At 31.1% G+C, this 25067-nt stretch overlaps 4 protein-coding genes across 6 annotated transcripts; 1 reads left to right on the forward strand and 3 right to left on the reverse strand.

Moving 5' to 3' along the window:
- Positions 1–6050: 6050 nt before the first annotated feature.
- LOC112800127 (uncharacterized) lies at positions 6051–11672 on the reverse strand. 3 transcript variants are annotated; one of them, XR_011861809.1, is made up of 6 exons: positions 11380–11584; positions 10386–10558; positions 9978–10265; positions 8764–9364; positions 8190–8294; positions 6051–6341 (listed from the first exon to the last, which is right to left on the reverse strand). XR_011861809.1 is itself a non-coding variant. In XM_025842220.2 (4 exons), exons 2-4 carry the CDS (start codon positions 10530–10532, stop codon positions 8720–8722), a joined length of 1080 nt encoding a protein of 359 aa, XP_025698005.1. In that variant the 5' UTR covers positions 10533–10558; positions 11380–11672; the 3' UTR covers positions 8503–8719. The 3 variants fall into 3 exon arrangements, 1 of the variants encoding a protein (XP_025698005.1); XR_011861808.1 differs by having other exon boundaries at positions 8135–8294; XM_025842220.2 differs by lacking the exons at positions 6051–6341; positions 8190–8294 and having other exon boundaries at positions 8503–9364; positions 11380–11672.
- Positions 11673–12452: 780 nt separating this feature from the next.
- Positions 12453–16151, reverse strand: LOC112800128 (replication protein A 70 kDa DNA-binding subunit A-like). The gene is made up of 2 exons (XM_025842224.3): positions 15477–16151; positions 12453–14932 (listed from the first exon to the last, which is right to left on the reverse strand). Exons 1-2 carry the CDS (start codon positions 15752–15754, stop codon positions 12598–12600), a joined length of 2613 nt encoding a protein of 870 aa, XP_025698009.1. The 5' UTR covers positions 15755–16151; the 3' UTR covers positions 12453–12597.
- Positions 16152–18503: 2352 nt separating this feature from the next.
- Positions 18504–21888, reverse strand: LOC112800129 (replication protein A 70 kDa DNA-binding subunit E-like). Its single transcript, XM_025842226.3, has 4 exons — positions 20409–21888; positions 19433–19627; positions 19209–19334; positions 18504–18841 (listed from the first exon to the last, which is right to left on the reverse strand). The coding sequence occupies exons 1-4, from the start codon at positions 20675–20677 to the stop codon at positions 18718–18720; spliced, it is 714 nt and encodes a 237-aa protein (XP_025698011.1). The 5' UTR covers positions 20678–21888; the 3' UTR covers positions 18504–18717.
- Positions 21889–21901: 13 nt separating this feature from the next.
- On the forward strand, positions 21902–24885 carry LOC112800132 (uncharacterized). Its single transcript, XM_025842228.3, has 5 exons — positions 21902–22341; positions 23085–23215; positions 23453–23578; positions 23731–23858; positions 24232–24885. The coding sequence occupies exons 1-5, from the start codon at positions 22134–22136 to the stop codon at positions 24542–24544; spliced, it is 906 nt and encodes a 301-aa protein (XP_025698013.1). The 5' UTR covers positions 21902–22133; the 3' UTR covers positions 24545–24885.
- The last annotated feature ends 182 nt before the right edge of the window (positions 24886–25067 follow it).

Here is a 25067-nt window from a genome sequence, read left to right on the forward strand (position 1 = left end):
TTTATTTGTTATAGTATATTATTATTATAATTAAAATATTTGTGCATTATTAATAAAAATGTTAATTATTAGAATATATACTTACTTTAAAATGTGTTCACAGTAATTACTAATAAAAGTAAATGATATATAAATGGAAAGTAAAAAAGAATTCGCAAAGATCAATGGTGGGTAGATTCAATATCAGCACTACTAATTAATTAAGTACTAGTAAGTATTAATGAATATGAAAAATTGAGAACCCTAAGCCACGTTCTCATATGAATTTTAATATTCCATGTCCCTGACGGTGCTGCCTCATCATGTCTCCTTTCTCAATTTGATTTAATTTTACTATCAATTAATCATTAATGCACTGAAATTCATGAACATAACTCTATTTTAATAATTATTTCTTCTTGGGATTCTTGAAACTAGGCAACTCTTTTCATTCTTTTCTTATTTTAGTTTTGTGCGCTTTAATTTATTTGTGGGTTTTGTCCCTCAAAACATACTCACATTTTATTTTGTTGTTTTTCAAATTCTATATATATAGGGTGGTGAAACTCGAGTGCAGTCAATTTTATGTAAAAAAAAATATTTATTTTAGTTAAATTAGTTAAATTATTTAACTTTTTTCATCTATCAACTTTATATAAAATTGACTGCATCTGAATTTTCACCATAACGATATATCTCTATATACATTATACAGTGAATTAGTGCTAATTAACTGATGTAAAATTTTACATAGTGCTTATTATTATTAGTGTTTGTCATAATATATAATAACTATTAACGCGTGATAGAAAATTTATAAGAAAAGAAAAAAGAAGAAATAGATTGCATGTGATGTGAGGCCATGTATGTTGTCCAAATTAGGAAGACACATGCTAATTAATTATGTAAAGAAATTAAACGCGTTTAGGAAAGGCTAAACAAAACCCAAGGAAATTATTAGCTCCTTTGTTTGTTATTATCTCTTGGTATAAAGTTTAAAAGTAATTTAGTAAATAATTTTTATTGGAGCATACATAAAGCAAGCATTTTTTAAATAAATAAAAAATATTTTATTTATTGAAATAAATAATTTTTAAAATAATTACAAAAATATATAATATATCTTATTTTATTTACCGTGTAAACGAGATATATCACTTATTTTATTTATATATACGTATTATTTTATCTGTCTTATCTCATTTACAATATAAACGAAATATATATAAATTTATTTCTTTTATGTTATAAATGAGATAAAATATGCTACATATTTTTATAATTTTTTTAAAAATGATTTATTTTAACAAATAAAATATTTTTTTGTTTATATATATATATATACTACTCCATGCTATGTTCTCTTTCCCTTGAAAATCCTAATACCGCGTGAAAGATACAGCTACATATAATTAATTAATTAATTAATTAATCCATTGCCAAATGGAAAGCTACTTGACAAGAAATAAAAAACTACTTGCATGATTTCATCTCAATAAGCAGATAAAAAAACCCATAGTCTTAGTAAACTCGATGAACAAAAGTTGTCATATTTTTGTCCATTTTCATAAAAGCTTTATTTAATTTAATAAATATATAACTATTTATGTACTTAATTATTTTTATTAAATTAATATAATTTTTTACAACAAATAATTTCACGCGACACATTTGTTAATTACTATTTAAGTAAGTACCACTACTAATAACTTTTTTTCATTTTTAATTAGTCATAATAGATATAGCTTAATTAAGTAAACTTGATTATTTTCTATTTCCTATTACCTGGAAAAGGGGTTCGCCATTTCCCTAACAAAACCAAAAAGGAAAACGTCAAAGTCTAGCAAAAAAAATATTCCACCACACCGACATATTCATATGACTATGGAATTACTTTATTCCTTTTGCTTTGGTTAATGTCATTTTTATTGCCATGAATAAATTAAAATACATGCACTTTTTCTTATCAATAATTCTAGGTTAGTTTTAGAGAGAAGGATAATAAGGTAAAAAGTAGAGCGGAGTGTGAATGCTAGATACTAAAACCAAATGCAAATAAAACTGAGTTGTTTGGAATCCTATGAAATTACTACTATATTCGATACAAAGAACATTTTTAATTTAAAAGAAGGTATTTAATATTATGTTATGACTAATTAGTACAAAGACCAAGGTACACCACAAGAGAAACGCTACTTACTAGGATTTTTTTATTATTATTAACAACAGTTTTAAATTGTCGCAAAATTAAATACCGTGATTATTGACGCAAAAATTAGATTTTACAACAGTTTTCAACAACTGCTTGTATAATCGCCGCTAAATCAATATTTTGCCACATCTAATTAAAAATATCCGCTAAATCAGTATTTTCCTTTTCCTTGTAATAGACTAATATATAGGTCAATTATTTATTATAGGGTGGGTCAATAAGCTTTTTCCATGATGGATAAGTATTTTGTGTAGAGATTGCTTTCATTAATTAATCAAAATGGTATATATAATTATATACTAATTTCTTTTGACTCCCTTAGTTTGACTATGAATCTATGATCATATACCTAATTTGCCACATGATGTTGATTATATATACCACTTGAAAATGAACCACCCCAATTAGCCTAATGGAGAATTGCCTAATAATGTTACATTAATTTCCAGTATAACTTGTTTTTGGTTGATGTCTTAAAAAATAATAATAATTGTTACAATGACAAAAAAAAAAGCTATGGGTACTCATTTTTTATTTTTATTATTGAGATTGTGGTGGTATTTTTAAATAATATAGAGAGTTGGTATTTTTTCATAAATCTGACTCTCTATGTGGTCTTAATTTTTTTTTAAAATTTACAAATCTGATCTTTAGATTTGTATTTTAATGTTAAAAATTTTTTGAAACATGTAAATCGGACCCTCCAATTTAAAAAATTTTATTTTATTTTTTGTATTTTTACTCAAAATTTACTCTCGATGTTCTATCTCTACCCAAAACTTAGGCTCAGTTTTTTACTCTACCTAAAATTTAACCTTCAGTTTTCTACCCCTATCCAAATCTGAGCCTCCAATTTATAGTTTTTAATTTTAAAAAAAATAATTATCTCTATATCCATAAAAAATATACAAACTCTCCATAACTATCCATAACACACCTCTCCAATCCATTACAAAAAAACTAGCCACGGGTATTAGTATAGTGTAACTATCACAAAAGCAATTATAAAATATAATTAATTAGAAGTGACTAACGAGTGGAAATGAGCTGGAATTTTGTGGAAATATCATTATAACTTATAAGGTGGGGTACCCTTAATTTGTTAGTATACCATTACCAAGGACCCTAATGCATATGCTATATGGTTTGATATTTTTTTGTTGATTTATTTATAGATCTAAAATTGGGTGTCCTAATAAAATCTTGAATAATAATCCGCGTTTAAATTTGACTATATGACACTTCACCAAATTCAAGTCTTCCCATGAAAATAACAAATTCTAAGATCAAGTGCATAACGAACAAACTTTCATTGGTTTGCCACTTTCTTCTCTACGTTTTTCTACATAATAGTGCCATGAAGTGATAAATTGGGTGTTTCAAAATTCAACATTATCTTTCGGATGAACAACAATTTGTTCATTTTTCAACCTCATTGAATTTATTAGGTCTTATTAGAGGCTAAACTATATATATATATATATTGTAACTCCACCAATTATATATTTCTTGATATTTAAACTTTAAGCTAATAATGGTAGGAAAATACTTTTCTTCATTATTAGAATAGCAAAATTAATAGAGTATACAAATAATATGTCGGAATATATATATAGTCCTCAATCTATTACTGCATGATTAGGACCTGAGCTAGAAAGATATTTTGATTACACATTCAATTCATAACTGCTTGGATGGATAAGTTCATTATCTGGCCTATATATATATATATATATATATATATATATATATATATAAAATATATGTGTGTGCGCGCGTGTGTTTCTTATTTTTTTTTAATTATTCTATTAATTTTTATAATTTTATTAAATTTTTAATTAATTTTTTATTTTATAATTAATTTATTTTTATGTTAAAATTATTAAATTAAATTTAATATTTTTCTCAAAATATATGAGGTAAAAAATTTAACTAAATTTTTAATTACAAATATTTTTAATTTATAAAAAAATATTTTGTTAATTCTAATATTTTTTACACTAAAAATGATCTAATTATAAAATTAAAAATAGTATATATAAAAACCTAATTAAAAAAATATATAAAAAATTAATTACAAATTTAATAAAACTACAGAGAGAAACAGAATAATTTATATATATTGATAGCTAAATCTTTGTTTATTTGTAGGTCTGTTATGGTGCAATACACAAGAAACACTCTAGCTGTAGTGTATATTGTTTTGTGCATTATTGGTTCCACTTCTCAAAGTTTTGATTGATTTTGAAGGAAGAAAAAGGAAAAAGAAAGAAATTGAATATAAATAAATGGTGTCACATGGGTGGGGAGGAGAGACCATGAAACAAATTAAGATCTAAATGCAATGACGGTGGAGAAGCACCAAAAATGGCACTATTTCATCTTTAATTATTAAAACAGATAATAGTGTGTTTTTTTGTGAGTAGAGAGTGTGATGAAAAAAAGTAACATGGCATAGAACGTAACATGAGGAACGTGTATAAGGTTTAATTAGAGATAGAGATACTGTTTGTTAAATAATGACATAGCAACTAACTACTTCTCTTTGGGTTTTCTTCATTTCATTCCAAATTGCATTTTCCCTTCAAATAATATTGCATCCTTATGGGCAATTCCATGTGCATTATTTAATAAATCCATGTGTGAAAATGAAAGTATAGCAAGCGTTGAAAAACAACACCAAACAAATTAATATATATTCTGACAAAAAAAAGTAATAAATGAGAAATAGAAAGGATTAATGCTAAAAATTGTTTTGTCTTAATTTGATCCTTGAATATCAATTTAAGGTAATTAAGAGATAGATAGATAGAAAAGACTGAGACTAAGACAGAGATTAAGAGAGAAATTGAAATAAATTTTAGTATTTTATTTGGTGTAAGATGAGAGACAGTAATTGAAATAAGAATGAAATTCTAATTTAATTTGCATAAAAGATAAAATTGAAATTAATTAATTGAAATGAGGGTGTTTTAGGTATAAAATGTTATTAAAGTTTCAGTTTTCATTTTTAAAAATTTTAGTCCCCTGTATTCTCACTTTTTAAAGATACTGAAATACTAAAATTTTGGGGATAGACACAGAAATTATAGTATCAAATTCTGAGCCGACAAACATGATATTGAATCTCAGTCTCTGTCTTAATACCTCAAAACAAACGCTACCTAAGTAACACATGATAGTATGCATAAAATAGGATTCAAAATCCAATACTTATTTAAGCTGACGGGTGATCTAATCACTCGACTAATTCAAATTGGTTAAAGATTAGTTTTATTAGTTTACGTTTTGAGCGCTTTTTTTTGGTATCACATGGATAAATTTATTACTAGATAGCATGCATTTATAAATCTTAATGACTACGTTTATCCTTCATGTTGAAAAGATTTTTTGTAAGTATAACGAACAGAATAATGTTACGAAATTTACGATCTATAAATAATCAAACATCTTTTAACAGAAGACGTTGACATTGATTGATATACACTGAAATTAAAGTCGCTTAGCTTGTTCAGGACCAGTTTCCATGGACCCTTCATCACAAGTAGCACTTTCTTCACGTATAGTCTCAATTTTTAACTCATTATTTTGGATCTGATACATTCAACTATATGTTCGTATATATTAATATAATTGATCCGGATATACATAAATAATAACATATGGTCGTAAAGAAGTAAGATATATATATATATATATATATATATATATATATATATATATATATATATATATTTTATTTCTTAAAAAATAATAATAATAATAGTAAAGATATTATAGTGATGAGTACTTTGATTCTTTAATTAGTAGTCTTGATATTTTGAATTCTTACTAAAAGAAACCGAATATGATGTTCCAATTTGAGATTAAAAAAATGTGTAAGATATTATTGGGGGGCATTGAAATAAATAATAGAAGACATATTAATTAATTGTATACGCAATTCAATGTGAAAAACCCATCCAACTGAATTTGCATCCTCAGAATTTATTCCATGTGTTTGGTACAGTCTAGCTAGTCATGGATGCTGAAATTCTAAGGTGCTATCTAGATAGGACCTAGGAGTAAGAACTATCTCTAAACTATTGAAATTCATACCTATTTATTTACTACGTTGATAAATGTCGGTGCTCAAGAAAATCTTCATGTGCTGAAATCAGAGACAATAAACAAATTAGAACAACAGAAACTTTATCCAAAGAAGAGTAATGTTAGATAATTATTTTTAGAATAGATAGTTATTTTTACCAATAAAAAAGTGAAGTATTCACAATATTGACTATGATTAATTACACATGAACACTTTAGTTTGAGTTTTAAAAATCTCTTCTTAAAATTAGAATACAAATGTTTGGGATAAAATCGATGATACACTTCGAAAAATAGCTCATCAGAAGTTGAAACTAATTCCTACAACATTTACATAATTCACTTTTCTAGAGACATAATTGAATCTAAACACAAATAGTGGTATAATATTAAAATCGAACACATCCAAGTAAGAATAATTGAAAAATATAATCTGATTTGTTAGTATAATTGATAGTAGAATAACATTGAATTACTTTTATAAACGTTAAGGATACAAATATGACAATTTAAATATTAAAAATACAAATAGGACTTACCTCAAACATTGGGGACAAAAACACTACTTTACTCTTAATTTAAACAAATTTTGTAACTATAAAAATTATATTCATTTGATATTTTTAACCAAATTTTAGTTTATAAAAAACACCGTTAGTAATGTCATTCAAATTTCTTCTTTTTCTTCAAATATTTTTCTTCTTCTCATTTTTTTTATCAAACCAAAACTCTTAGTCACTATCTTTCCTCGCTCCATTCTCATTCTCATCATCATCACTTCTAACACGTCCTTCATTTCTATCACCACTTTCATTGTCATTGGTGCCTTGGAATGAACCAATCCTCAACGAAGTAAAGTAAATCAAAATCTTATCATAATAAAACGTAACTGTTATGTTGAAGTCGTTGACAAAAGCAAAAATCCTAACTTTTAACGGTGTGTTTTGACGCACGTGCGTTAAAATAGAGAAAAGAAGAAAAGGAGCATGTACCAAAGAAAATGAAATTGAAGGTAAAGCGATAGATTTAGATTCCTAAATTGAAGAGAAAACTAAAAATTTTAAATTTTAAATTATAAATCTTAAACCCTAAAATTAGTTAGTATTGACTAACTAAAAATTACTTTTCTAAACTTTCTTATTCGAAAAATGCAAAATCTATAAATTAATTAATTAGACTTATTTTAGTTAATTAGTTTTTATATTAATGTAAAGATTAAAATTAGTATAATTAACTAATTTGATATACTTATTTGATCATTTTAAAGTCTCAATTACATTATCTAATTACCATTAGAAATACTATATTGGTATCGTAATATTTTATATCAACATTGTGTTAATGAAAGTTAAATTAAGGATAAATAAAGATTCACAATTTGTAAATTTATAGACAAAGTAATTACTAAAACATGTTTGAAAACTATTTGAAGAGAACTATGCATTCAATCTTGAATGAACAACTTCTAAAGAGAAGTTAAAAAAATACTAATTTTCTGAGAAAATTTTGCATTGAATGTAAAATGTAAAATGTGATTTTGTCGAATAGTCATGTGAGAATAATTTCTTTTTCCTTTGCAATATGTAATATCGGTATCATTATTGAATTATTGATTGCAAAAAAATTCACTTTCTAGTACAGAAATAGACTTGTCTTCAATTAAAAAAGTGGCATTCAATAAAAGAGCGACAATCCTTTCAAAAAATAATAAAAGAGCGAGAATAGTTCCAAGAATGAATTATCTTTAATTTCCTTTCTCAACTTTTAAATATTATAAATTAAAAAATGTTACTATTCTCTCTTTCGGTAATTTCAATTTTATTTTTTTTTATCCACTACGAAATTTGCGATTACCTGTTGTGATGGATTTGATGCATTGCTGCAAAGTGAAAACGATAGGAATTCAAACCTGTTCCTCTTCTATCATGTTGTAGTGTGAAGTGTGAACACAAAACTCAGCATCATTTGATTTAATTTTTTGGCTTTGGATTCGTTCACCGGTTGCAGCAGAATGCTAGGCCCAAGAAGAATGAGGCAACCAAATCATCATTTGATTCAAGACCAAAAGATTAAAAGAAAAAATTATCTGCTCACATAGCAAAAGGGTTTATCTTTATTTTTCCCATTTTTCAATCTATGAAACATGTAAATGCAATCGGAACCAAAATGAATGTTGTTACTTCAGTGCCATCTCTGAAAATTTGGATAGTTTCAGGCCAAGATAAAGAACTGAAAGTTCTATTGCTAGACAAGATACTAGTATTTCTGCATGCATAGTAATTGCATGGCTGAATTCAAGTTCATATAATACATATACAGAACAATAATCTTTTATTTATAGTAATTCATCTTGTTAACATTTGGTTCATCAAGATAGTTCAAATCAAACTTGAATCGATTACTTCCCCTCTTTTTTTTTTTTTTTTTTTTTTTTGAGGTTTAATAACACACATTGGCAGTTGAAGTTGAACCAGTGTCCTTACCGGGAAGTGTCTTCAGGACCATCCCCTCCGGACCACAGCAACCAACCCTAATATCACCAATCTGCATGGGATTATAGTTGGCCACGCTGCTTGCCGTCTCTGCTGCCACTTTTCCGGTCTCAGCTACTGCTGCTGCTTTCAGCCGGATACGCTCAGCTCTTGAGCCAATGACCTGGCCGAGGATAGAAGCTGCAATGGTCAATGCCATTGCTGATTTAGGCATCACTACCGACTTCCGAAGCATGGCTATAAAGGGAACAGCAGCATGCACGGCTGCAAACCAAGACAGCGAGAATTTCTTGGTGTGTTCCTTCCACATGCCCAGGGGCACATTAAGTGCCATGCCCATTGCTGCAATACAAAGCATTTTCGCAGGAAGGGGCTGCGGGCGCAGGTTTTTCACAAATGCTGTACGAGCAAGAGCAGCTCTTGCAGCAACAACAGCAGGTGGGCATCTAATCTTTATTCCAGGTGGTGGCCGAAAAGCCGTAGCAACAAGTGGGAGAACATTGCTTACAGCTCTATAAGACTTGGCTATAGGGCAATTTCCATTTGCTAGCCATTCATTTCCAAGTGCTTCATGCTTTGATGCATCTCCTTCCTAAAATGTTTGGCAGGAGAAAGAAAAAGCAACATAAGTCAAGTTTCTTAAACAGTTAGCAACTTCAACAACAACAACAATAACAACAACAAAAGCCTTATCCTACAAGGTGGAGTAGGTTATGTGAATCACACAACACCATTGTTGCATCCTATCATGAACCATTTTTATAAACAAGCCACCAAGTTTAATTCCTTCATAATGGTTTGATCCATGTTCCTTCTTAAGCTACCTTCCACTTTCACAAGTCTTCTCCCACATGATCAAACCACTCAGGAATCTTAAATCTATTCTACAACAAGCGCTACCCTAACTTCAATACATTCATTCTTAACTCCATTCTGTCTAGTGTTATTTCCACTCATCCATCACACCAACCTCATCTATACAACACAGCTTCTTCTATTGTTGGATTTTACTGCCCAACATGTAGTCCTATACAATAATATAGGTATCATAAACCATAGCTGTAAATCATATTATCATGAGGCTGTAAATCAAAATGGTAGTTGTTTAGTCCCATACATCATGCCACAATGGAAGTTCTGTTTAGTAAACATACTTGTAAGAGGGTAAAGAAATGGTAAAAGGAAACACAAATGAAAAATTTTACCAGCGACGAGTGTTCCTTTTTCTTTGATGATTCCGACTTCTGCTTCTTCCATTTATCAGAAAGATTCCCAAAATTAAATAGGCCACCAGGTCCAAATGCTGACAGACTTATGGTAGCAGCTCTTCCTGCTAATGGGTTAAAAACAGGCATGGAATCGGCTTCCCTACAGCCATTGTTAAAGTCAGATCTCTCAAAGAGGGGAACAACTCCATCTTTCCCATGGAAGAGCTTAAATGCCATGTCAAAACTAGGACCATCTTCAAATATAGGACCCTTTCTTCCATGGACCTGAATATTAAGAACACAATTAGCCAAACTAATAATTAACTATTAATCCCAATTTGAAATTTCATCTTGAGACAAAATCTCAGAGGAAACGGTACAACAACCATTAGATGAACAACTTACAGGAACAGACATATAAGCTGAAGAGAAGGAGAAGTTTGTAGGTTTGTTGATGTTCCTCAAGAATGGGCACCTTTGCATGTCCATTGCATCAAAGGGGCACTCAGATTCATCACCAATCCCATTCATTCCGTTTAGAAAAAAGTCCATTGCTTCTTTTGTTGAAAAAACTTCCTCTAGAAACAAGGAAAAAAATACATTTCATATCAGAAGAAACCAATCATCTAACATAAATAGATAATTCTATTGCAACTTTGCAAGGAACTAGGTTTATGCAAACTAGGAACCCATAAAGTATATGACCAGTCCAATAGAAATTTAAGAAACTAAGCTGCAAAGCATCAAAGGAATGCTGTGAGAAATGAAAGAAACAATGAAGCTATTACAAGTGTTTATAAAAACCCCAAAGGAAGAAAGCCCAATTCACTAGTATCCACTATCCACATCACAATCACTGTCTTCTCAATCGCCTGGTCTGATAATCAAAATAAAGCACTCCCCACCAAGTACCAACCCCCAAATACCCATATTCAGACAAATCACAAAATAAGCACAACAAATTAAACATACAATTCATCTCATGAAAGAAGAAGGGGATAACAGATTGCACAGTCCTGTAGTGAAATCATACTATCACCTTCCACAAATACAGTGTTAGACAATGATTTCAAAATATCAGGAACCAATCAGAAGCTTCTAGAAGACATACACACAACAACTAATAATAACAATTCAACCATAAATCGAAATACAATTAATTCACAGTAAGAAACCAAAAATGCAATTAAGCACAAATTGCAGCGAAATGAAAGTATCAAAGAATCTAGAAACCGAGAAATGAAAAGGGGACCAATATGAAAACCAACAAATTTCAAAAAAAAAAAAAAATCATGCATTTCTAACACCGAATCGAAGGGGAAAAAAGGATTGAATTTCAGAGAAACTAAGAATGGAAAAAGCGAAAGCGATTGGCGGAGAGAGAGGAGGAAGAAGAAACCTTGTGGAGAGAACTGCGGTGTGTGGTGACCACAAGCAAGGGCGTACGGAGGCCACGATTTACAGAGGAGGCAACAGCTAACCTGCTTAGCCGGTAAATGGCACGTGCCTTTACTTCTAAGTACTGTTTCGTTTTTGTGGAGTTCCCTGATCCACCTAACCGGTTCCCACTTTTGGTTTGATACGGTTCAGGTATACTTGATTCTGGTGCTAGATTCTGCCAGAATTAATATTAATATTTACTTAGATGTTTATGCGTTTAATTTTAGTTGTATTCTTTTATAATACTTTCATTCTCTGGATCAACAATCCTTTTCTTATAATATATATTTTAAAAAATAATCTAATGCATTAGTATGTAATAACGTATTATTTCTCTTTAGTGTTAAGTCTTTTTTTTATACTTTTTTCATGTCTTTCTCTAACTATAAAAATACAGATACTTTTTTTTATTTATCATATCTACGTATTAGACATATTTTAAACACATTTTTTAATATTCGTTTGACATTCATATCTTTTATATTTAATCGTATTTTAATAAAAAATAAAAAAAAAATTTCAAACATACTTAAATACACTTAAATATTATTACACATATCAATTTTATTCGCTTAAATACTATTATATATGCTAATCTTATTCTTAACATATATTTTTAAAATAAATTTAAAAATAATATATATTATTAATTAAGAAAAAATATAAATAAATAACTTCTAATTAACCAACTTTAAACATCTACGATTAATAATCATTAATTTTATATTTTAAAAAAATAAGAATTAAATAATTATTAATTAATAACAATTAATTAATATAAAATATAATTTAAAAATATTTGTTTGCTTGTTATTAATTAATACCTTCTTAGTTACTTAACAAAATTATATTATTAATTATTAAAATAAAAAATTTTAAAATACTTTATATAATTAAAACAATATATAAAATTAAATTGATAACTATATAAAACTTCTTATATTATCAACGTAATAAAATTAAATTAAAAAAGATATGCTTGAAAATAAAATACAATTTTCGCACTTAGCAAAATGACGGCATCGAGAAAAATGACGCATTCAAAAAGCCACATAATTACGTGAACTATATTTACACAGTTCAGATACTGCTCATATTCTAGACCTGACTTAAACCTAAACAAATTATTGCTGTAATAATCATAAGGTAACAAAACACGGCGGGGTTTTCCCAAATTTCAATATCCTCCATATTGTTGCTTTGGGGCAATTCCATATCTACCTTGCATTCCGTTAGCGCTTCCATAAGCTGGTGGTGCTGCACCGTAAGCAGGGCAATCTTTTGCCCAATGGCCAGGTTGATGGCATTTAAAGCATTCGCCGGAGGCTCCTCCTGATCCGGCAGATGCCCTGCTTGTGAATCCACCGCCTCTTGCTGCCGGCTGAGCAGGCATATTCATCATATTATTAGGGCATTGTGCAGAGCTGTGACCAGAGCAACCACATATGCTACATGACATATATGAAGCAGGAGCAGGAGCACCAGTTGAAGTAGCAAAAGAGTTGCTATATTGGTTTCTATAATCAATACCGGCACTACTGTTGCTCATCACAGAATTGTAAACTGGTGGTGGCATAGATTGTCCAGTTCCAGTGCTGACTAGTCCGGCAGTATTAGCTATGGAGCTAGGATTGGTACCTTCTCCATTCTCAGACTTAAGCTTATCAATCATATCCAGAAGAAATTTAGATTCAGATGGAAAGCTTACTTTCTCTGCTTTTACTACCGTCGACTTGACACGCTGCTCATCACTGTACGTTTCCTCCTTTACTTTCAACTTGAACATATACTTACCAAAGAGAACCTTACGCATGATTTCTGCAAATTTTTCATCATCCATTTGTTCGAATTTAAGGTTATACAATTCTTTAGCAGACATACCCATGATCTCCTCGCCACTCTCCTGGAAAGCAGTAACCCATGTCAAGCCAGTGTGATCCTGAATCTGGAATTGCAGAATGTACCTATAATCACAAGCATCAACAGTCTGATCACACCTTTCACATCGCCATTTCCCATCTCCATTATTAGTCACTTTTTTGTTGCATTGCCTGTCACCTATCAGGACAGGGCAAGCTGTGTAGCAGAAGTTATCAACCTTCATGTATGAAATACTTGCACAAACAGATATCCAATCAGGCTTCTCAGATGTCCCTAATTTCTCATCTTTAATCTGGGATACGGTCTTCCGCACATCAGACTTGCCAAAATTAGATGCTTCTCTGGAAAGAGAAATAGTAGGAACATTCCTCCCCTCCTTGTCAAACCATTCCCTCAGCCTACAAGCATCCACAAAATCAGGCTCTACAAATAGCTGGCTAGTGGCTATGGTCCCAACTGACTTCCCGTTGAAATCACTTACTCTGACGGCTTTGGCAGCCAAAACTGGAAATCTTCCAGCATCACAGAGACTTTGTAGCCTTTGTCCTTCTGCATTGCAAAAATTTCCCCACATGGTTAATTCAACACTTCGACCAGACATGTCTTTTAACTGGAGGGTTCGCTTTTGAGTTTCAGTACCATTTTTCCTCATAATTGAAGCAGTAGGACTAATAGAAGACACCACACCAATCACATCCAAAATAGTATTGTTTTCAATAGTTTCAACTTCAATAATTGGACGGAAGTTAAAAGTCTGCTGTGGAATTGACACATCATCATGGCACGGTTGTATAATGGTGGCTATATCAAGGGTCAGTTCTTGATCATTACGAAGGTGATTGAAGTCCTTATTTGCTGCCTTTAAATGTCCCCTGGAAAGCAGATAGATATTTCCAGCTTCAATTACATTGTAAAACTGATCAGCCACAGTATTAAAGCAAGTTGCCCGGATTTCTCCACCATCAGAATCAAGAAGATCAAAAGAAAACACTTTTCCATCACCTCGGGCACTACTATAGTGCCTGAGTTCTCCCTTAGCTGTTACTCTAGCTTTAATTGTCCAGTTATTCTGGTATGGATTCAATGCGGCTATTGGAATGATCCTAGGGTGAGCTTCATTTCTTGCCGCAGGGCCTCTGTTATTGTACACCGGAGATGGCTGACGATACATGGGCTGAGGTGGACGAGCATAAGAATTTTGAAAGGGCCTTGATGCCTCAGATTGGGGATTGCGATAACCCACATTCTGATCACCATAAGACCCACCAGACTGTCCTGATCTAGGTAATGTAGCTCCAGGCTCTGGTTTAGGATAAGTAAAAGGAACATTTGTTGAACTATAACCTGCAATGCCAGAACTAGGTCCCATAGCTCTAGGCTCTGCTTTTGGATAAGCAGGAGGGGCATTTGATGCACCAAATCTCCCCATGTCAAAACTAGAAGAGCCAACACTACTAGCAGGTTGATTTACTTTTGGGGGTTCCGGAGAAGGACCAGGCACATTATTCCCAGAGGTAATTCCTGATTGATCAGTTGCAGATTGTGACGGAGCAAATTTTGTTGCACTGACCGGTTTTCCAAGTAGCTCGCATTTGTCCAACAGAATATCTAGTTCAATGATAATAATGATCCTGTTTATAATGAAAATGAAGCCAGATCATCACAAATTATTGGTATTGAGGCCAAAAATACCTAAAGCTGCAATCAATACCAAAACCTACAGACACAGTCACACACACACACAACAGGGCAATAAAGCATTCAACTGTAAAACTGTTCCTGCGCCCTCGGAAATGAATATAAAATTAATTTCCTTTCATTTAATTCTTCAGCTATCACACAATACCCAGTCATCCTCCTTCCAAAGATCCCATTTTCCGAAGCATTAAAATTCATGAGATTTCAAAGACAACACAAACTTGGAAACCCGGAGGACAGAACACAAAACAGATTGAACTTAATCAAAACTTGAATAAACAAGAATAGATATTAAAGCTGTCAAACACACCAGAAGATAAGAGAACAACACAATAAAGAACCACCTTTAACAAACCACCACCCCCAGAAAATCATCTCAATCCAAAGCAACAACATCCCCTTTCCGCTGACTCCAAAGCTAAAAAGATAAAATTGATAGCTAAGACACAAAGAGAAAAAGGGAGAAACAACACATACGATCGGCCCTGGACAAGGCTGCATGTGTACTGATTGAGAACGATGATAGAACCTCTCTGCAACTTGCCAGAATGGATCAAATCGTTCTTCTGCGTAGCGAGCATGCTTTGCTGGTAATGGGAGCCATCAGAGAGAACCAAACGGAACCTCTCGGTATTGTTCTGTTGCGACTGCACAAGCTTGAAGTCCATTACTTGCAAAATCGGCTTCAGATCCTCAGCCGAACTGGAATTCTCGCACATCTTCGTAATCGCCGATTCGGTGAGTTTCACCTCCATTTTTTGGGAACCCTAGCAAGAAATTGAAACCGCGTTTAGTGATGTAAAACGAAACGCCGAAGTTTGGTTAGGGTGCGTTGAAGCGTTTTGGAGAGAGAGAGAGAGAGAGAGACAGAGAGAGTGGTGGTGAGTTGAGAAAAGAAGAGTGAGAAATTTGAAACCCTAGAGGTTGGGGGGGAAGAATTTAAAGAAGCGCCATAATTAGGGGTACGTTTTGGAATTGGAGGAGGAAGCGCGAAATTGAGTGTGTGGAATTTAATTTGAAAAGGGCAAAAAAACAGTATTGGGGTTTTACTGAAATTACGAACGTGTCCTCCCTACGTTTGGGATCACGAAATCTAAAAGGCTTCTCGGAGAAGCCATGGAGTTTACACGTGGGGGTGATTGAAGAGAAATCATGGGTGCTTAGATTTGATGTTCCAGGTTAATGAAAAATGCTTTTTTTTTTGTTGGATAAAATAAAAAAATAGGAGGAAAAGAAAAAGAAAGTAAGAGTTTTTTTTTTTGGTTTAGTTGGATAAAAAATAAAAGGAAAAAATAAACATGTTAGTATAGTGTAGAGTTACATAATTAAAGTAAATTATTATAAACGATTTTTTAAGAGTTTATTGTTTATGAAAAAATACCATGCTCATCATGAAGGCAGTTAAGACTTGTAGTTTGTTTTAATTTCTATTAAAAAAATTTCAAGTGTATCAAAACATCGGTATTCCAATTATGTTAACAGTTGATTTCAATTAATATATATTATATATATTTTTTATAATTTAAATCAACAGTTAAAACAACTGAAATACCGGTATTTTTGATACACTTGAAACTCTTCCTATCTATTATTCTATTTTTAATATAAGTTGTCTCGTTTTTTGACATTGATTGTGCACTATTTTTTTATCGTTCGAGTAAGGTATCGTTTTTGTCTCTAATGTTTGGGTAAGTCCCAAAGTTATTCCTAACGATGTTGTCTTGCCGTTAGGGATTCGTTAACAGAATTGACGGTGGGACAAAATTGAGACGATTTTAAAATATTAGAGACTTAAATAGGACGAAAAGATTAGGGACAAAAACGATGCATAAAAATAAATTTTAATTTAATTTTATCTTTCAATAATATTAATTTTTTACTGTACATAGTATTCAATTATTTTTTAATTACATCTAAATAAATTACATTTAATCACATTACTTTTATTTTAAATAAATTTATTTTTTTATAATTTTAAAGAATTTTAATACATTAGAGACAAAAAGTATAATTTATATTTTATTGTATATATATTATTTTTTCTTTTCTGCAAATTTATATACTAATAATTCTACAAACATTTCATGATAACTAAAAATCTTTAAGAGTAAAATTATAAAAAAAAATAATTTATTTAAAATGAAAGTAATATGATTAAGTGTAATTTACTTAGATGATTAAAAAATAATTGAATACTCTGTATAGTAAAAAATTGATATTATTGAAGGATAAAATTAAAATTTATTTCTATGTATCACTTTTGTTCCCAACGTTTTCGTTCTATTTAAGTCCCTAACGTTTTAAAATCATCTCAATTTTGTCCTGCCGTCAATTCTGTTAATAGACTCCTAACGGCAAGACAAACATTGAGTCAGTTTTAAAATGTTAGAAACTTAAATAGAACGATTAAAATATTAGAGACAACTTTAGAACTTATCTCAAACATTAGGAACAAAAATAATACTTTACTCTTTATCGTTCTATTATACATAGAAGAAAAATGTACCCTATTCATTAATCCAAAGAGAAGACTACGTGAAAGATGAAATTTGTTTAACTGTTAGACTTGATTTATTAAAAAACTTAGACGTGTAATATTAATCTAAAATTAAAAAAAGAAAAAGATGCAAATTATTTTAGGCTTAATCAAACTTTGTAAAAAAAAAAAACAGTAAAAAAGTGACAAGTATATTTATTTTGGATTTAATGAAACTTATTTAATTATTAATCAAAATGTCACTATTTTATAGTCGAACTATATTATTTTATTATGAAATAATATTATTGTGAGTTACTTTTATGAATTGCATTATTTACACTACTTTTTTAGTATATTTTTCATTTTTAAGTATAACAGTGAATAATTGAATATGATAAAAATAACTAAATAAAAATATTATTTCTAAAAGAAAAGGACACACAACATTTAGGTTGCATTTGGTCCTTGCAACAGGACAAAATAATACGCTGAAAATAAGATATAAAAAATACAAATACAAAAATTAGAATATTTATATTTTGTTAAGTAATAAACTAGAATAAATTAAAAAATTATAATTTATTCTCATTTTTTTATTCAAAAATTTAGAAAGAAACATATAAATAATAAAAGTTATAATTATGAAAAATTAATAAAAATAATGAAAGAAAATATAAAAAATATATTGTGTCTCTTGTTCGTATTTCTGATCGTTCTTGTCATAATTGAATACAAAATACAATAATTTATGTCTCTGGACATAATGTTTTTATCCATGTCTTATCTACCAAATATAATTTTGTATTTCAATGTTCCGTGTCTATAAACAAACACAGCCTTAAAGAATTTAAATCTTCTAAAGTAAGGAAGTTGGTAAAGTAATAAACCGAAAGGTTAATAACCGCCATTGATTTTGTAACTTCTATGAAATGTATGCCCCCACTATCTTAATTTAAGAATAATTAATTTTTTACTTTACCACTTTACCAATTTTCTCCCTTTAGACGATCTTAAATCTATGAAAATATACCAAAAGAATTATATTAAATAGATGTATACCAAACCAATGAGTTATAGTTTCTCTATCTTTGGTTAAAAAAAAAATGCATACCAAAATTTAATGACTAAATCATCTACCATAATATAACAAAAAATAACAAAAAATGCTACAAATATGTCTATTTTTCTCCAACAATAGATTTCAGATATACTGAGTTTGACATGCAGTAATACCGAAAATTAGATCCTTCGATTATCCGACAAAATTCCTTGAATCGCTTGTAGGAGTCGCTGTTTCTCGCCTGCCAACTCTGCATTCTGCTTCCGAAGGTCTTCTATCTGCTTTCTTTGTTCTGAATCCTTCCTGAAAATTCATAACATAAATGATTATTATATCAATCAATTCATGCATACATCGTGTGATATGGTATTAGGCTGGTAGGAAATAGCATTAATAGTTACTAGATCCGTCTGTTATGGTTCTTGTGGACCAGCCATATGAAACATACCATTGTTTGCTTTTTAATCTAAATTATTTGGTTCATAAGTTCATAAAATCAGAAAATCTAAAACTTTAAGGTATCCAAACATAAAATATACTTGGATAAGTTAAAATTTTTTATACATCAACTATTCAATGTCGTCAAATTATAAGTTATTGGTGGACAAAAGTAATTAGCAAATCAAGTGATTTATGTTAGCAAGAACTAAACTATGATATGGTTTGTTACCTGTTGATGAGGGACAAACTATCTTTTAATGATTGAACTTCCTTTTCAACGGTTTCACACCGCTTCCAGACAGCTTGAATATCCAAGCAAACTGATGGTGTGAAATTTTCCTTTGCCTCGGGCATTCTGCAACAGAAGCAACCCAATAGTCAATAGAATACTAGATAGGAAGAAACTCTATTGTAGAACGTTTCCTTTTTAGGGATTGATTTCCAGTGACATACTTCATTGGCTGTTGATGCATGGGCTGAGGTTGATGAACATATGAATTTTGAAAGGGGCTTATTGAAGCCTGAGATTCAGGATTGCAGAAACCCATGTTTCGATTTGCATAAGATTCATCAAAATTTGCTGACACAGGAGTTCCAATCGGATTACATTTCTTAAGTATCACATCTAGATCAACGATGATGATAATCCTGTTTACAGTGAAAATCACAGCCAATCACAAATATTGACATCCAAAAGCACTAAAGAAGCTACCATCAGGTCCAGTCTAGTGTTCAAGGTAGCTAAAATGTGGATTTAAATCTTAAAATCTTTCTAGTGTTGAATAAGTCAGTTTATTCTGAACATTTATAGCATTTGGTGATTTTACTGTTTAAATATGTTACAGTTTCACGTTCAAGTATTTAATTAATTCTTCTGATTTTTTGGTAAAAATATTGATTTTCAAACATGTTAGTATGTTACAATTTTGTGTTTCAAATAAGACAACAACTAATCACCTCACTCGTTAGTTTAAGCAATTGTCGAGAATTCGATCTCGCCCTAGCAACCTATTAGCCAAATAGCTTTAAATCATGGATCCATGATGAATTAGTCCTTAGCGAAATAAGGAATACCAAACCATTCACACTGTACTCATACTTCAATTGACCATCTCATGTATGTCTTTCCATGTCTTTCCCTATCTCTCGCCACTTGTCTATCTTCTGTTTGATTCAATTTCCGCGAGATTTTCTCACTTATACGTTTCAAATAAGAATGTTAGCTTAAATAAATTGATCATATAAATAATCACATTCATCCGCTCATCCCTTAGTATAACACATACAGCAATCCTAAATTATTCAAATTTGATTAAGCAACACAGCTAAGGTCACCAGCACGTTCAACAAAATCAAAACCCTAAAAACTGAATAAAGAAAAGGAAAAAAAAAGGAAGGAAATTAAGCGAGAAGAGCGAAAGGTACGTACGTGCTGTTCTGGATAACGGAGGTGGTGAACAAAGTGAGGACGATGATGGAACCAGTCTGCAAGGTGCCGGAAGTGAGCAAGTGGTTCTTCTTGGTGGCGAGTATAGACTGCTGGTAGTGAGAGCCATCGGAGAGCACCAAGCAGTACCTGTCCTGCGACGGGAAAAGCTTCACGTGGATTACTTGCAAAACCGGCTTCAGATTCTCAATCGAACTGAAATGGTTCGAGCAAATTGTGGTTATCGCCGATGGGGTGAGTTGAACAGCCATTCGATCAGAGTCAGAAATCGGAGACAAGAGAGGGTCGAAGCATGAATTTAAAGGGAAGCGCCAAAATGGCAAGGTAGCTGCTAGCTAGGTGCTGCCACCATGAGTCAGTTACAAATAATATATAACAAAAAAAAAAATTAGAACCTCAAAAGGGGCTAATTTTTTTTGTTATCAAAGTAGGAGGGTAGAACTGTAGATATAGCTTAATATTATAATTTTGTGTGTTTTTTAAAACGGTGAAAAGTACACAAATTGGAGGGTCTGTACTTTAAATTTTTTTATTTTTTTTAACGCGAATTGGACGGTCTGATTTGTGTACTTCTCAAAAATCGAACGGTCTGATTTCTGTACATCTACAAATCGGACGGTTTGATTTATGTACCTCTAAAAATTAGGCGGTCTGATTTCTGTATCTCTAATAAATCAGATGGTCCGATTTTTACTCCTCTAATTAAACAATTCCACATTTGAATATAACAACCCAACAATCCACATTTTCAAAAAAACACCACTATCACTTTAATATTAAAAATAAAAATTCCCTCAAAAGACTTGCCGTCGTAATTCCGTTGCTGATGATAAGCAACAAAGGTTCATGAGAAAGTAGACCGAACAATTATGTTAATGATAAATTTTTTGTTTTTTTGTGATTAAAGACAAAAGAAATACACAGGAAAAAAATTAAAAAAAGGACATATTTTGATTATTTTCTGCTAAAAATCAATCAAATTTTGCTAGAGTAACAATCACACTGTATAAGAAGTATTATATTACATTTACACGGCAGTTTTTGAGTTTTTGTCATGTAATCTGCCGTCACATTTGCAATTCATTAGATTAAAGTCAAGTTTACAGTTGAAAGTCTGTTATACAATTCTTAAATCTTAATAATTATGTTAATGATTAATTTAATTAGCACTAAAAGTGAGTTACTTTTCTTCAGATTTTATGCTCATTTGCTTAAATTATGCATTTTGTTAATTTGTGAATAAGAATAGTGTTTAAAAATTAAGATATTAAAACATTTAAAAATCATTTTTAATTATTGAATTAAAATCATAAAATAAACTTAAAAAATTATTAATTTATCTATTATTAATAATTGAACAAAAAATCAAATAAAATTCATGGTTGACCATAAAAAATATTCTTATATTCTATTTTCAATAAATTCTTACAAAATTTAAAAATAAAAATAAAAATAAAAAATACCTGTTCTTTGTTGGAGTTTTTGACCATGACCGTAACAGTGGTAACACTCATCCAACGGGGTTTTGTCTTCTCTTACACCTTGACCCCCAAAAAAAAAAATCTTCTCTTTCTTATTCTTCTCACCTTTGCTCCGATGACCAGATAAATGGTTCCGGACTCCGGCTCCGCCGTCATATCCGTCACTTAAGGCCTTAAACCCCTAACAGCCCTTCTCTTTTAGATTTCTTTATCATCATAATTATTGATGGATCCTTCGTCTGAGCCGCACGATGAAGTTCCCAATAAAATCCCCGTTTGGCTTTCCGTGCTGCGGTTGGCTCTGGCAATTGCACTCCCCTTGATGGCGCTCTTCTCGATTCCGTTTCTGGTAGGGTTGTTGTTGGTGGTTTTCGACGATTTCTCAATCCCTAGCCCCATTTCTCTCCCATCACAGTGCAAAATTGTCTCCAGAGGTTTGCTTCGTTCTTATTCAATCACTTCCCAAACTCACGTTCATTTGCTCAAATTAGAAAAACAAAAAAAAAATTTCCTTGCTTTTTTGGGATTGTAGAATTTAGCTCAGTCAGTAGTGTGGTTAAGGTATTGAAAGGTGGGAGTTGTTCAAGTAAAAGGGAGTTTAGTGAATGCTTAATTTAACAAAATATTGAATTCACTTAGCTGCTCTACTTGTTCATTTTAGTTATTTATTTATCTTTATAAGAAAGTGAAAGTCTGAAATTGTTGTGGGAAATGCTAGTTTTGAATTGTAGACATTTTGATCACAATTGGGTTACTTAGTGGCAAAGGCAAGAACTAAGGCATTTGTTATTGTTGGTGTTGGGTCATGGAAATGTTGAGTCTGTTGACGTTCTAACTTTTGAGGTCTGCATATCAGGGCATAATAGTCCTTATCAGTTTAGGTAGACAATATCACTCATTTATGTGTTCTTCATGGAAAAGATGTTCTCATGTATGTTGTCTCTTTCAGTATATAATAATTTGGTTGCGAAGGAAGTGAATTAAATGCTTTAAACTAGTGTTGCACCTTATAGATATTTTTTGTGCTAATCATTGCTTTGGTTTATGTTTTTTCAGTTCTGGTATTATTTTGATTCACAATAGTGATTTAGTTTGAAGCCTTGTGAAGAAATGTCATATTGATGGCATATTTTAGTTCTCATCACATTGTGTCTGCTGTTACCATTTTTTACTACAGGTGTTGATCTTAGGTCATCCAAGATTTGCGAACTTGGATTGTTAAATTATAAAGCAAAAGATGTATTTCATCATTTTGAAAGGAGCAAATATCGCTGTAGATTTGATTACTATTGGGCTTCAGTATTCCAGGTTATTATGAATTGCTGCCAATCGTCCATTCGGTGGTTATTTATTTTCGTCTCAGTGACAAATTATTGTTTTTTGAGATGTAATAATCAGTATATTTATATCATGTGTGCACACGCTCGAGCGCACATGCAGCATGTATAGCTTATCCATGGTTTATCGTCTGATGATTGTGATTATTAAAGAGCAAGTGATAATTGTTTTGGGGGGTTTTAAATAATTTTCCTTACACTGTTTCAGGTGGAGTATAAAGATCACTTTTCAGGTCAGATACAAGTTGCATTTGCAGAGGCTCCAAATGAGGCCCTTCCTCTTTATTGCAGGCCTAATTTTGGTGCTGCATGGTTGACACAATACAAATTTAAGGTTGGAATCCCAACCTGTGGTCTTCGATAACATTTTTGATTATGTGAACGTTTCTTAGAAGTGTCATAAATAATAATAGTTAACAATTATCACGATTTAGGTTAGCTCTATAGTATTACAATATCATTTATATTTTCTCTTCCTCCTCTTAGGTCAACGAAACTTATGATTGTTGGTACACATCTGGTGTATCTAAAGTGCGTTTTGATCAAGATAACCTTTTCAGTTGCCAGGCAGATGGGCAGTCTGCTCTTGAGAAGATTAAACTATATTCTAATATGTGAGTACTTTACATTATTTCTATGCCAAACCAAATATTTTATTGCTTATTTGCTATGATCTAAATTGTTAGACATAATTAAAATGTGTTTGTAGAGAGTGTATAACATTATAGTTGTCATTTTTGTGCCAAGAGGTTTTATGATCACATAAATAGGTGTGGCATTGCCTTAGATAGGAATTTTTGACATATAAAATGAATTCTTATGGTAAAGTCTATAATTCTGAAGATAAAGTTACCGTCCATAGAGATATTTTTGCATCACCATATGGTTGAGTTAGCAAGCCGTATCCACCTGTACTTTTGAAAACTATAATTTATAAATATATTTTTATGATGTTATCATTTGTGTTATGCATGAATCTTCTATCAGGGCCACGGAGATGGTGCGCTCGTGGTTTTCCGGTAGGATAAGGAACAAGTATTGGAAATGGGAAACCATAGCCGGTCTTGTGGCTGGGTTCTCAACTTCTTTGATCTCTATAACCTTTTTTAGGTTCCTACAACTACTACTATCTAAAACATATCGGTGTTTTACATCATGGATATTGTCTCGACGAGTCAATGCTGTTTTCATCAAGCGGGCATGTTTTCTTTTGGCATACTTATCCTTTGTAGCTTGGTTAGCTGTTGAATATGGGAAGAGGCTTGGTCTAATGGATATTTTCAGCATCCATAGATCATAGCACTTAATTTTGACAAGTGCGATGCCTTTTAATTGTAACATTATAATTGTAGAAGGTGACATTCTTGTCCCATGAAAAGTAAGCGGCTGCTTCATATAGTTATGTATAGTATGAGTGAAAATTAAAGATGTAATAGTTTGATTTGAATGAAAGGTCTTGTTCCGCCATAGTATTCGGAAATAACAAATTTAAGTTCGTGGTTGAATTAGATTACACTCTTGTTCACTCAAGTTTATGGCTTGAATTGATAAAAGTTGTTAGGAATCATTTTTGTATGAAAACTGAATGGAGCTACCATATTTTAAGAAATGAATCTTCTCAATTTAATTTATGCGACAAAATTAAGTGTGATTTCTCATAAGAGTCTCTTTGTATCACATGTTTTGTGATTGTGTAGTTAAATATCATATTTAACATTTTCAAGTGAAAATTAAATGTGAGGATCAATTTCCCTTGTTTTTCTTAATTATGCTTGGTGTTAGTTGATGAAATACTTAATATTTTATATATACAACATAACACA

The sequence above is a fragment of the Arachis hypogaea genome, chromosome 5 (assembly GCF_003086295.3).
Source record: "Arachis hypogaea cultivar Tifrunner chromosome 5, arahy.Tifrunner.gnm2.J5K5, whole genome shotgun sequence".
In the NCBI taxonomy this organism is placed as follows: Eukaryota; Viridiplantae; Streptophyta; class Magnoliopsida; order Fabales; family Fabaceae; genus Arachis; species Arachis hypogaea.

What these genes read in the sequence shown, in the direction of transcription:
- LOC112800128 (XM_025842224.3), bottom strand. Translation starts at nt 15,754, where the DNA reads ATGGAGGTGAAACTCACCGAATCGGCGATTACGAAGATGTGCGAGAAT. An exon ending in AGCCTTGTCCAGGGCCGATC is followed by an intron (nt 14,933 to 15,476) that starts GTATGTGTTGTT and finishes CATTATAAACAG; the next exon opens with GATCATTATTATCATTGAAC.
- LOC112800127 (XM_025842220.2), bottom strand. Translation starts at nt 10,532, where the DNA reads ATGGACTTTTTTCTAAACGGAATGAATGGGATTGGTGATGAATCTGAG. An exon ending in CAGCTTATATGTCTGTTCCT is followed by an intron (nt 10,266 to 10,385) that starts GTAAGTTGTTCA and finishes CTTAATATTCAG; the next exon opens with GTCCATGGAAGAAAGGGTCC. An exon ending in AAAAGGAACACTCGTCGCTG is followed by an intron (nt 9,365 to 9,977) that starts GTAAAATTTTTC and finishes CAAACATTTTAG; the next exon opens with GAAGGAGATGCATCAAAGCA.
- LOC112800129 (XM_025842226.3), bottom strand. Translation starts at nt 20,677, where the DNA reads ATGGCTGTTCAACTCACCCCATCGGCGATAACCACAATTTGCTCGAAC. An exon ending in TCCGTTATCCAGAACAGCAC is followed by an intron (nt 19,628 to 20,408) that starts GTACGTACCTTT and finishes CACTGTAAACAG; the next exon opens with GATTATCATCATCGTTGATC. An exon ending in AGTTTGTCCCTCATCAACAG is followed by an intron (nt 18,842 to 19,208) that starts GTAACAAACCAT and finishes ATGAATTTTCAG; the next exon opens with GAAGGATTCAGAACAAAGAA.
- LOC112800132 (XM_025842228.3), top strand. Translation starts at nt 22,134, where the DNA reads ATGGATCCTTCGTCTGAGCCGCACGATGAAGTTCCCAATAAAATCCCC. An exon ending in ATTGGGCTTCAGTATTCCAG is followed by an intron (nt 23,216 to 23,452) that starts GTTATTATGAAT and finishes ACACTGTTTCAG; the next exon opens with GTGGAGTATAAAGATCACTT. An exon ending in TGACACAATACAAATTTAAG is followed by an intron (nt 23,579 to 23,730) that starts GTTGGAATCCCA and finishes TCCTCCTCTTAG; the next exon opens with GTCAACGAAACTTATGATTG.